General features: G+C 37.7%; 2 protein-coding genes across 2 annotated transcripts in view; one reads left to right on the forward strand and one right to left on the reverse strand.

Annotated features, from left to right (window-relative positions):
• The window catches only part of xpr1a (xenotropic and polytropic retrovirus receptor 1a), a 48,875-nt gene extending 43,076 nt beyond the window's left edge, over positions 1-5,799 (reverse strand). Inside the window, exons 1-2 of the mRNA XM_079467277.1 lie at positions 5,362-5,799; positions 1,211-1,262 (exon numbers count right to left, since the gene is read on the reverse strand). Of these exons, the coding sequence (XP_079323403.1) occupies positions 1,211-1,262; positions 5,362-5,430 (121 nt within the window). The 5' untranslated portion in view covers positions 5,431-5,799. The remainder of the gene's footprint in view (positions 1-1,210; positions 1,263-5,361) is intronic.
• Positions 5,800-7,153: 1,354 nt separating this feature from the next.
• Positions 7,154-12,115, forward strand: part of acbd6 (acyl-CoA binding domain containing 6) — a 28,789-nt gene continuing 23,827 nt past the window's right edge. Inside the window, exons 1-4 of the mRNA XM_079468339.1 lie at positions 7,154-7,606; positions 7,914-7,978; positions 8,242-8,338; positions 10,580-10,659. Of these exons, the coding sequence (XP_079324465.1) occupies positions 7,331-7,606; positions 7,914-7,978; positions 8,242-8,338; positions 10,580-10,659 (518 nt within the window). The 5' untranslated portion in view covers positions 7,154-7,330. The remainder of the gene's footprint in view (positions 7,607-7,913; positions 7,979-8,241; positions 8,339-10,579; positions 10,660-12,115) is intronic.

The following is a 12,115-nucleotide window of genomic DNA, read 5'->3' on the forward strand; positions in this document are numbered from 1 at the left end:
TTGAGTATTATTGCAAACCAAAGTGAATACAAGCAGATCAGTGGCTCAAGCTCACATTTAAAATTCAGCTCAGGTTTTTCCGCTTTTCCACCCAAACACAATAAATCTGTCAAACACACATGCCAACTTTCCTTTCTTTTCTACCGCAACTAAACCCTGCCCGCATTTTAAAAAACAAGGTCAAAGTGGTCTGCTACACACACACACACACACACAAAGCCTAGATATACAAAACCACTGACTGGAAGGAACATCTTGTCTTTAGTTTAGACAGGAGCACACACATGGACCCACATATACACACACACACACACAGTCACCTTTCTAGGTCTTTTACCCTAAAAAGATACCCTTAAAAGAAAATCACAGATTATTACATAATATGTCAACGAATGTCTTGTTTATTTCTATCAAGACATTTTCAAGAAAACATCTCAGATAAAGTTACATAACACTTACACATACAAGGAGCCATAAGTCAGAAATGAGCAACACAAGTGCAATAACATTTTATTCTGGCTAATTATGAAAAGAAAAAGCACTGTGAGCAAAAATGTGCAGACTTGTTTGTCAAATAAATCTGGATGTCATAAAACAGTCTGTCATTCCAGATGTCACAGCATGTCATGCTATGTAACCTAATCCTGAGTAAAACCACGTCATCTTTAGTCACACTAAATAGAAAGATGAAATTGTGAAATGTCCTTCTTCACAAAATATTGCTATAAACTGCCATCCACTGCACGCATTACCATTCAAACCACTCAGAAAGTGTTCTTTCGCACTTTTTATATTTAAGAGTGTACACAAAGCAACAAAATAGTAATATAAGAAAACCACACGACAAAGTTTCTCAGTCTAGTCGAGCATTCAGCCACAGAGGAACCTGGAGGTTATAAGTACTGGAATACCTTCGACTGCGCACGTAATCTATCGCATTGATACAAAATAAACTGAAACCAAAGAACTTTTTTGACGTCTGTTCAACGGTGCCTGTGATAAACCATTTCCATGTCGCTCCTTGCCACCCTCACGCCTCGGCGGACATCTGACGTCCTTGTATTAATTATAGCCGTGCTGCCCCGCTGTCGTGCGAGAGATGCGACGTCTCTGAAATGTTCTATATTAATAGCGAGCAGTTCATTCTGGGGTGGTGGAGACGAACACGGGTTGCAAAACGGGTTTAGGGTTCAAGGGGGAGTTTCCTTACCTTCTATGGAAGGAGCCTGGTCCTGGGCTGCATACAGCATCTCCTTGAAAGCCTGTGTCAGAAAGATAAAGGCGTTAATGATGACATCACCATGAGGTCTTATAGTGCATGTCAATGGGCCAATGGAGTGCAGCGTTCTTACTTACACTAAATTCCTTGAGGGGTGGGACCCCATTAAGGAAACACGAAATGATAATGGTGGTTCACGTGACTGGGACTGCTAAACTAATTCAGGTTATTTCAAAATATGAGGCTGTCAAATCAATTCGATCTCAGTTTCTTTAGACATGAATATTAAACTCAAATGACTTTCAGTTCTCTGGGAATATACTGAAGTTACTCAATTGTCTAAGCATGTTCTCTGCTAATCAAATCTTGTAGGCTTAGAAAACGTACATCTTATCACACGGATTGATCTCAAGGGCCGTCTAGTAATTTGAATGTATATGATTTGCTCTCTTAAAGGTTATTCTCAGTAATCAGTGTAGACCTTTATTATGCAACACAACCTACTACACAAACTGAGAACTCTTCCATCAATATGTCCCATAAATTAAAATGCATATCTCATCACAACAATGACAAATCATTGTCAAGAAACTATATCTGCTAGGTGTCCCTATATCAAACAGAACTCCAACCAAGTCAATTATTTTAGGTGTGTTTGACCACCCACAAAGAGCATTTTTGACTATACATATAGTATGACACCATTTTATGCTCAAGGTCAAATCCTGGCCAATGTGTCATCCAATGAAACAAGAGAATTGTGGAGATGGCGGCATTGCCATGGCAGTGATGATGACACAAAGGCTAGATGTTCTCTCAAGAGAATTCAAATTATACAACTGCTAACTGTAACCAGGATACGTGTATACTCTATATCTGCTGTACCTCCAGAAAAATGTGCGGGTCTGAACTACTGTGAGATTTGAACAGATCTGCATGTCCAGCGAGTCTGGCAGCAGATGTCATCCCTGTGGGAGAGGGAAAGTAAGTCCCTGTGTGTTTTAGTGTGCATGCGTGTGTGTGCGTGTGTCAGTGCATGTGTGAAAGAACAGCAGGTCTAGAGTCTGCCAAGATAATCCATACGTCCAAGCAGTCCTGCTGCTTTAAAGAAATGTATGCATGGTAAAAAACAAGTTGCATATTCTATGTATGCAAAAACAACCACAACAATGTAAAAGTGGTAGTAACCCCAAAAATAAAAAATCTGTAATAATTGATTCACCCTATGCTGTACAAAATCCGTATGTGCCTCTTTATTCTGTAAAAAAACAACCGAAGATAGTTTGAGAAATGTCTCAGTGGTTTTGTCGTCATACGATTTAAGTCAATGGGGTCAGTGTTGTTTGGTTACAAGCGTTCTTCAAAATATCTTCTTCTGTGTTCTGCAGAAGAAAGAAGTCATTCAGAATTTGAATGACATAATGTTAAGTAAATAATGTAAGGTAGCCTGCATTTTTAGTGGTGTCTGCTAAGAAAATTATACCTAGCAACACCACCAGCAATATATGAATATATTGTGATCACACTACTGACAGTGACATTAAGCCCACAGAAGTCATTAGAGCAGATTCGACACAAAGAAATCTGTTCACCATCCCACACATTTACACCCTTTCTACGTCCATCTCTCCTTATTCAAATGTTGGCTACCTAAACAGTGAATCATTCTGACACGGTCTTTCTGTTTCTCTCCCCTTAGTTATTCTGATCGGCACATACAACAAGCTAAAGTTATTTAAAACACAGGGCAAGATGTGTGCCACCTCATTAACTCATCAATCAATCATTCTATCAATTTATTAACTGGGAGATTAAGCATTACATCAGCCTCTTTAGCATGTAAATCACGGTAAAGATCGATACATCACCATCTTTTCGAGGTCATTACTGTTCGGAGATATTCCACAAATCAAACGTAAACCAGTTAACGTCACATTTCATTTAAAGTTTTTAAGAAATGGACCTGCTAAGTTCCTGAAGACTCTTTATGGACTCATTTTATTGCGCAGAGCCTGTGGGCCACCCCACCATTGACTTTCTGATTCACTAGTCGGCCACAAACAGTCAAGCAATAGATGAGCAGAGACCTGTCGAGCAATCGTGGCTTAAGCGCTCGCAGAGGGACTTCAATGACCAAACATTAATAACCTGTGCTTTTCTTTAAGTTACATTCTATACGACAGAGCAGCAATTGGTCTGACTATATTGAATGTAGTTAAAAAAGTAAGATGTTTGCTATTATCAAAGGTAAATCGTATCCGAGACTCCCACTTCTCCATAATATATCACAGCATGTAAAGAATAGAGCTAGGACAGTTTATTGATAAGATTCAGCAGTGTTGGAAAGGATTTTGCTAATCATCTGTGTCAGGCAAAAGGTGGTAGACATTACAAGCAGATCTGCACATAGTTCCCTGATGTCAAATGGCATGTTGATCATTATCAATTGAACATTTTTTCAATGTCTTTTATCCTTTTCCTGGACAATTAAGCCTGAATTTCGCTACGGCCCACTCTCACATGCAACCTGGCTTATGCAATGAAGGACAATAGACCGTAAAATGTGTAAAATCAGAGAAAGCATATTGACCTTGAACAATCGCAAATAAAGGGATTAAATATATAGGCAATAGATAGCATTCTAGGAAAACTTGGAAAGAAAAACTCTAAACCACTTAAATGATTAAAGAAGAAAAAAAGAAGTTATATTTATTAAACGACAATCACAGATATTTTTTTGTTTGCAGTATTCAGGATTCTGCGCCGGTTACGGATTCAGTGCTCAAGAAGACAAAGGATTTCCACTGCACCAAGATGAATGTTGAAGCCCTGACCATTCACCATCACACAACTAATAATATTGATTTATTGGCAGCACGGGAATCAATAATTTCACAGGATAAAAGAACAATAAATAAACCAACACGACATGATAATCATCCCTGAAAATGGTCATCTAACAGTCCAATGACAGCCCAAAAAATGTCCAAACCTTATTCAGATTTTAAGACAAAAAAAAAAGATAATAATAAAATAACATTATATAGATGCAAGAGATGATTGGGGAAATTATATTTATATAAACAATGAATCTACAAAGTCCAGAGCCATTTTCTTTGTTCACAATTCATTACAAAAATGGTGGTTGGAAACCTTGGACTTGTATTACCCAATTTTGAGTTAATATTTTTGTCAACCTTATACTTATTTTATATAATAGAAATGATGCATACGTGAATTTTTTTTAAAGATTGTAAAAAATATATCAGTGTACATAACTCTGGGCTGCATATAATATTATGTTGCAACAACTGATGGCCTAAAAATTCATAATAAAAAGTAGGTAAGAAAAACCCCTCTGCTGAAGCTCCGACCGTCAGCAAATTAAATGCCGCAGACATAAAGTGGGCGAGCAAACGAATCTCATAAAACCTTTTAATGTCCTTTCTGGCTTGTTTCCAAAACGTAGAAAAAAACTGAAGAGGAGGATGGGCGGGTTTACTTAAAATAACTGCACTATTCAATAATAATGCATTTTATGTGATGTTCTCCCAAATGTGCAGGCAGGTGTTTGGAGGTGATCCAAATTCACAGATGACAGTGAGAGTGACAAGAAATCAGGCGAGAAGCACTATAAACAAGACAACATTAAATCAACTTAAACCCTCTTTTTCTATGAAAAACGACCTTATAAATAAAAGCGTTTTAAAACAGTACCTAACAAAATGTTACTCATTTTGGAGCAGATAAAGAGACAAAGACATAATGATGTTTTCATGCTGTGACTCAATACTTAATCATTTCTTATAATGAGATAACCTTGTTGTTTTAAGTTAAAGTTTGATTTTTAAAACTGCGTTGCAGACCATTTATCCCCAAATGATTCATTCGACATAAATACTGCAATTTAAAGCTATAGCATTACTGTAAATCATATTTTATTTCATTTGCAATGCACAATATACTGCACACAACACAAACGCATAATGCACTTCACATTTCGGTAATGTCAATATATATATATACAATCAGCTGAGGTTTTATTATTGTTTATCTCAATCTGAGTCGCTTGACAATATCTACCACGCAACTATTGACTGTATACAGCACTGTAAATTCATAAATAAATCTCAGTCTCTTACCTCATATTGGATATATTGTTTCCTCCATTCCGGAGTAATATGGGCGGACAGGTGCTCCGCAAACTTCATGCTGGCGGAGCGAATATCCACAACCGGCCTATAATAAAATCCTGTGGTCGGGCAGCGTCTTCTTATGAGCTTTTGTTATTTCTGCCACTAAGTTACGGAGACTCGTGTGTTGCGCTCTTTCTAAATCCCGTCCGGTCTATCGCAGTCCACGGTTGCCCGATCCCACATATTACACCGTTCAAAGTAAAACGTGCCGCATAAGGGAACTTAAAGTAACCTCCTCTTCCCCAAAACAGGTGACGGCGCTTTGATAGTTCCACTCCGCCGGGCGTCTCTGGGAGTGACTTTCTCTCTCGAGCGCTCGTGCTGTTGTGAAGTAGTAGCTGCTGTCCGCCATCAGCGCGTGGGCTCGGTGAAAGACGTATGTGCGTCACAGCGCAGCGATAAACGCCTATAACTGTTTGAAAGTATCTTTATTAAAATAAAGAGTATAAGTTAAAACACATCTACAGCAATGCTTTGAAACCTTTTATTTAGCGTGCAAAATTAAATATGGATTTCAAAGCTGTGAAAACGTTTACCCTTTTTAATAAGTGTTTACATTTCCCCCTTGACCTATCCTGTATTTTTATACTTTACTGTTCCGCTTAATGTAAAAACGAGGACCGGTTTGTGCTCAGTTAACCTACATTTTAAGTGCATTGCCACGTTTCACACCAAATTAAAATGAAAAAATGCGAACGTTGACACCTCTGATCCTTCGCAGTAGGGTTTCTTTATTATTTTTATTTATATATTTACTTTGTATTTTTAATTCTAGCTCATTTGACCGGTCGCCTTAAGCCCCGCCTTAAAAACATTACTGACCACAACCGCACCTTGGCAACTGTTGCCGTCCATTTGAAAAGCTCTCTCTTTTGTCTCTTGAAATCTGTTGAGATTAAAACAGATTTTTGACAAATATTACAATATTGAGAAGTGGTATGGATTAAAGAAATTCATATAAATATTAGTAAAACATATTGTTGCGTTTGACAGTGGCAGGATCTAAAACACTTCAAGTGGGCTTGGTAAAACAGCTCAAGATTTATCTTATGTGTCTATTCCTGTCAGAATAAGATTATCCCATGGTTACATTTATGTGAATCTGATGCAGTCACCTTCATACAATCTATATCATTTGCGATAAAAGTTTAAACTGGCCATTTAGCAGTCTGTCTAGTCCCTCCATTCTCCATTGTATACATACTACATATATATTCCATGCTGATTCAGGCGCATAACCTGATTTATGTGTTTTATGAGGCCTGCATTTTAATGTTGATCAATTTTAGCACATGGAGAACTTAACAGAAAACCTTTTCGGGTTCGACCAGTATTCTTCAACCAGAAAACACATGCAGATAATCACCCTGATCAATAAAGATGTGTGCTGTGTGCCATCCTGTGGACAAGGTTTGCATCGCAGCTAACTTTGAATAAAACCGAGAAAATGGCATTCAGGTTTTGCAGACTAAAAGCTTCCCAAATAAAATGATTATAAATAAATACAATTAACTCAACAACGTGTTCTCCAGAGAGATATGATTTTCATGCTAAAATATGTGGACATTTAATACAGAATATTGGGGTAATTATATATTGCCCTATAGAAAATACACATTATATTAGGAACATAACGTCCAAGAATGTTTAATCGATACGATTCATCACTGTTCACAGTATTTTAGACTCCATTATAAACAAGATAGGAACTAAAAAACAGGAATCGTTTTTCACGGACGCATTAGGAACTCGAGCCTTTTCAGTGACGTACAATTCACGGACCAAAACTCAAAACAAGTCCGACTCTTTTGCATTACGGATAACATACCCTAGTTACTTGTCTGCCCTTTTATCTGTATTTATTCACAATAAAAGATAAATATTTGAAATCCTTAGAAAGGCATCTATATTACATATGATGGCGTCACGATCACCATCTTCGTCACAAGGCTCAGCGACGGGCTCTGGTACTGATCCAGCCCGGCCTGATACCGGAGAGCCGCTCGGTGGATCCGATTCGGATTCAGATTTTGGATTAGGAAAAGTTGATTGTGGTGCAGCGGATACGGCGTTACGATTAGAAGGAAAAGATCTGGAGAACGAGTTTGAAGGGGCAGCAGATCGGGTCAGAGATCTCGTCCAGACAGCCAGTAGAGAGCAGCTGCTATATCTGTACGCCAGGTATAAACAGGTAAAGGCATCAGACTTCTTTTTGTCCGTATTAACAATAACCATAATAACTACAGTAATTGTGATAGTTGATACTACTGTATATGATAACACAATAAAGTGATATCTTCTTTAAGTGTAAGACATTGCTTATATTTTGTTCTTTACTGAAGAGAGTGGTGTCTTGTATTAATGCAGGAATTATGATTATGACCCTGAAGGTCCATGACGACATGACAGAGTGTTTGATAAGTTAAGCATTCGACAGTTACGCTGATGTTGAATTTATTTATTTGTTCAGTAAATGTATCTGTCACTTTGTTTGACAGGCCAAAGTTGGAAAGTGCAATACGTCGAAGCCTGGTTTCTTCGATTTTGAGGGTCAGAGGAAATGGTGAGGCATCTTAAAATAAGATCTTTGAATATATTTACCACTTATGACCACTTATGACTTTTATCACTTATACTGGAACTTTTTAATTGGTATAGTATTTGTCATTTGTCCCAGTGACACTTGTTTACCTCCGAAATGCCTCCGTTTTATTTACTTGCCAAAGAGTTTTTCTTTTCTTCACATTTTGTGCTAAACAAATGTTCATTTTGGATGATTAGAGCTGTTTCTTGCTTAGCCTGCCTTAAAATGCTTCCTGTTGACAGGTCAACATGGAAGCAGCTCGGGGACATGAGTTCAGAGCAGGCTATGCAGGAGTATGTGTCTTGTGTACAGGTCCTGGATCCAGACAGCAGTCAGAAGGTAAAATTGATACATTTATTTATTTATTTTACGTTTCAGCCCCTGATGTAGAAAAACTTGCGTGTACAATAATTTATTTCACAAGGTCAACTTTTCTATTTCACCACATTTAGATATTTGTATAAAGAACACTTTATGCTAGACCTGTTACTTTTAACTTAAAAGTAAAAAGTCTGACTTTAATTATGACATATATGTTGGGTTTTCAGCGAAATATTTTACTTTATTCATTTTACTTTATTCATAAGTAGTCTGTAGACACATCCTTTTCAATCGTCCTTTTACATGCACTTGTTAGTTGGTATGTTACATTGGTTGTCTCTGCCAGAGTTGGAGGGCGTGCAACCTGTCAACGGCCATATGATATAAAAAGCACGAATTTATGTATTTACTATTATAGCCCACCACTATTATTAGAAACTTAGTTGTTTGTAAATGCCTATAATTTGGGAACCATAACTAAGGTGTTGTGGTATGAAGACATGTCCAGCAGAGGGCGGTCTCTGATGGTGCGGGTGCACATATGAATGTCAATTGTCCCAATAAACCTGAATTCAACCCATAAATAATATTCTAAGATTCTTTACAGAAATGTTCTCATTCTAATAAAAGAAAACCTGTAGCAGACACCATTACACAAATGTACATCATTGGTTGAATTAATGGAAACCAGTGGAAACTAATACGTTCACTTACTACAATGTGACTCACATCTGCTTTAAGTTTGACTCAAATTCTTCATGATGTGTTCAAGTCCGTCTTTCATTTCCGGTAGCTTTCCTCTTCATCTTCTTGCTTTTGTGTTCTTTCTTTATTATTGACACTGCTGCAGGTAACACAATCTGACTGCCATCCAGACTTACACAAAAGAACATAAACAATTTCTCCACCCACAGGATGAACTGATTGTGTTAGTGCGTTAAAAGAGTGCAGGCGGCTCCATTACAGCAGAGAGAGCAAGCGCAAGGAAAGAGAGACAATAGCTGGTTCTCGACCCTCTACAGCTTTTGTTGTTGTGCACCTAATGTGAAGGACCAAAGCGCAAAAGCATGAATTGTCTGTTTTTCAGCAAAAGTGCATATTCAGCATTTTCCCACACAAAGCATGGTATTTTCTTTCTTTTTTAACTCATTAAATTAAAATAGCTGCAGAAAAGAGCTGGCTGTTCTATTCTTCTCTGCTCTCTGTCTTTCTCTGTTGCCAAAGGCTGTAATGTTTGCTGATTTGCAGAAGATGAGAAAAGGAAGAAAGTGAATATCATAATAGTGTCAGAAATAATCCAGCATCCTCTTTCCAGTTTTCTGTCATGTTTGAGATTAAGTGAAGGCAGACAGTGTATTGTATTATATACTGTTTGTAGGAGGAGCTCCCGTTATTTAGTTTAGATGCTCTGTGTTTTTTTTATTAATCAGCAAAACACCCCTCCATTTTCTGTGATGTCTTGAACATTGTTTATGGGAATTCCGCTGAAGTAAATGCTGTATGACAAAGAAAGGAACATTTTTATCACAGATTGACACGGGTAAAGTTTTGTTAGAGAGAATATTTTACATCATATGGCAGAATTTTTAAGCAAAGGGTGTTCAAAGTGACATTTATCTGCTTATGTTTGAAAAACTTAAACATATCAACTACAGAAAGAAGGTGACAGTTTATATTATGTCAGTTACATGATCCAATTTTTATCTCTGGAAAAAATAAGGAGACTATTAAAACTAAGGTTTTCCTGAATTTACCATTTATAGGTATGTGTTTAGGGAAGATTATAAATTTAGTTTCATTCTGTCAACTGCTTGCAATATTTCTGGCAAATTTTCCCTTTGCATTTTTTGGGAGAAAATTAAAACTGGAGAAACAGATCAAAATAACAGAAAATATGCTCTGTATTTTTTATGCCTCAAATACAAAGAAAACAAGTTCACTATACTTTTAAGCAATACAACAGTAATATTTGTACATATATTAATGAAAAAAAAACTGGATTTTTATCACAGTTTTCATTTGTTTTGTCCTGCTGTCAGTCTTTCACATTGCTGCTGGATGACTTTGTCACTCCTGAGGTTTGATTTTGTTGAAATTCAACAGACACTGGACTGGCTACGATCTAGAAATGCTGATTAAATGAAAAAATGGAATGCTCTCTTAATTTTTTCAGCGGCTGTATATGCCCAGTCTAGACTTGTGCAGAATGTGACCTTTTTGTTTCTTTTTTAATTCTGATGGATGTCTCTTTATTTGTAGGAGAGAAGGGGCGAAGAGAAACATTTTGGTGGATTCGGTGGGCCAGCAGTCAGCTCTCTATACCAAGAAGAAAAGATCAGGTAACACGTCCTGCTTATGAATATGAAGTTCTTATTATAATTCCCTTTGATTTGATTTCAAGCTGTGATCACCGTCGCATCATTGGTGCCATTTTCCTGTTCATGGAACACAAGGATACCAGATGCTTTTTTCTTTAACATACCTGAATTCACATGGTTTTACCTCTTAAATTAACAGTATTAGTATGCATGCGTAGAGGGTGAAGAGGCCTGAGAAGGCGGTGGAGTTTAATTTCTTTTTTATGATTATGTCAATGATGGGAATGTAAAATGGATGATTCCGTGCATGGATGGATGGATGGAATTAAGAAATATATGGAAGTATCAATGCAACAGGGGTTCATTCCCCCGGATGACGTTTCCCCGGAGGACATGACTCATTCATTGGGGACAGAAATAAGCAGAGGCAATTAACATCCAGTTCTCCTTTCTCTACTCCCATTTGACGGTCGCTGAGCGGCCCATTCCGGGCGTGACCCAATCAGACCGCCACGCCGACTGCTTCACTGCGTTCCAATTTGCAGGTTTGGTGATTGAGAGGCCTCCTGCATATTCAAAACTCTCGTTTGCATTTGATTAAATCTAAATGACATCTGCAGTGCTTCATTGCCATGTACGTGTAAAACCATCCACGCTTAAGAGTGTCCACAAACGGGAAATAACAGGTGATATTCCATTTGTGTGTAGAGTATTTGTTTTAAAAGGCAGTTGGCTTTCCAATGAGGTGTGTTGTGTGCCCATGTGTAAGAGCATTGTATGTGCAAGAGCAAATAAATAAATACAAGTGCATATTGATGAGACATTATTATCAATAGATATTATATAATGATGGTTTGTTGATGGTTGACTTAAAGTAAAGTATTACATTGACCTTGAACCCAGAAACTAGGACACGGTTTGCATTTTTGTTTGGTCTGAAAAGTCAGAAAAGGTTGATCAAGCAATGTGGAATGACAGAGTAGCCAGTGACCTTCCCAGCATGCTCAGCGGCAGTGCTGATGCCACATCGTTTATCAGCGAGCCATTAATCTGGTGTAAGCGTGCACGCGTGTGCGCTCAGGTATAGGAACACAGGCCCGCATCAGTGTGACGAATGAGCAGTTTTATTGATTAGTTGCCCTGGGAGACGGATGATGCCCACATGGCACAGACATACTGGGTCACAGAAAGACCACACACACTTGCATACTCATTCGTATTTGCTGGAAAGGTCTGGGTTACTGGACACACATTGCTGTTCGAAAGTTGAGGGTCACTTAGCTGAATGTGTAGTTTTACAGATGAAAGAATAAATGTGCCAACATATCACTGTCGAGTGTGGTTTTGTAGTTTACTTTTATTCCAAAATGCCATAAACAAAGCTTACAATCGCTTTTTTCACAGTGTTTAAATACAGAAACATTATGAATGTTACATAAATGGTTTCATTCTACTATATCTACCTTCTATATAGTTG

The sequence above is a fragment of the Barbatula barbatula genome (assembly GCF_947034865.1).
Source record: "Barbatula barbatula genome assembly, chromosome: 11".
In the NCBI taxonomy this organism is placed as follows: Eukaryota; Metazoa; Chordata; class Actinopteri; order Cypriniformes; family Nemacheilidae; genus Barbatula; species Barbatula barbatula.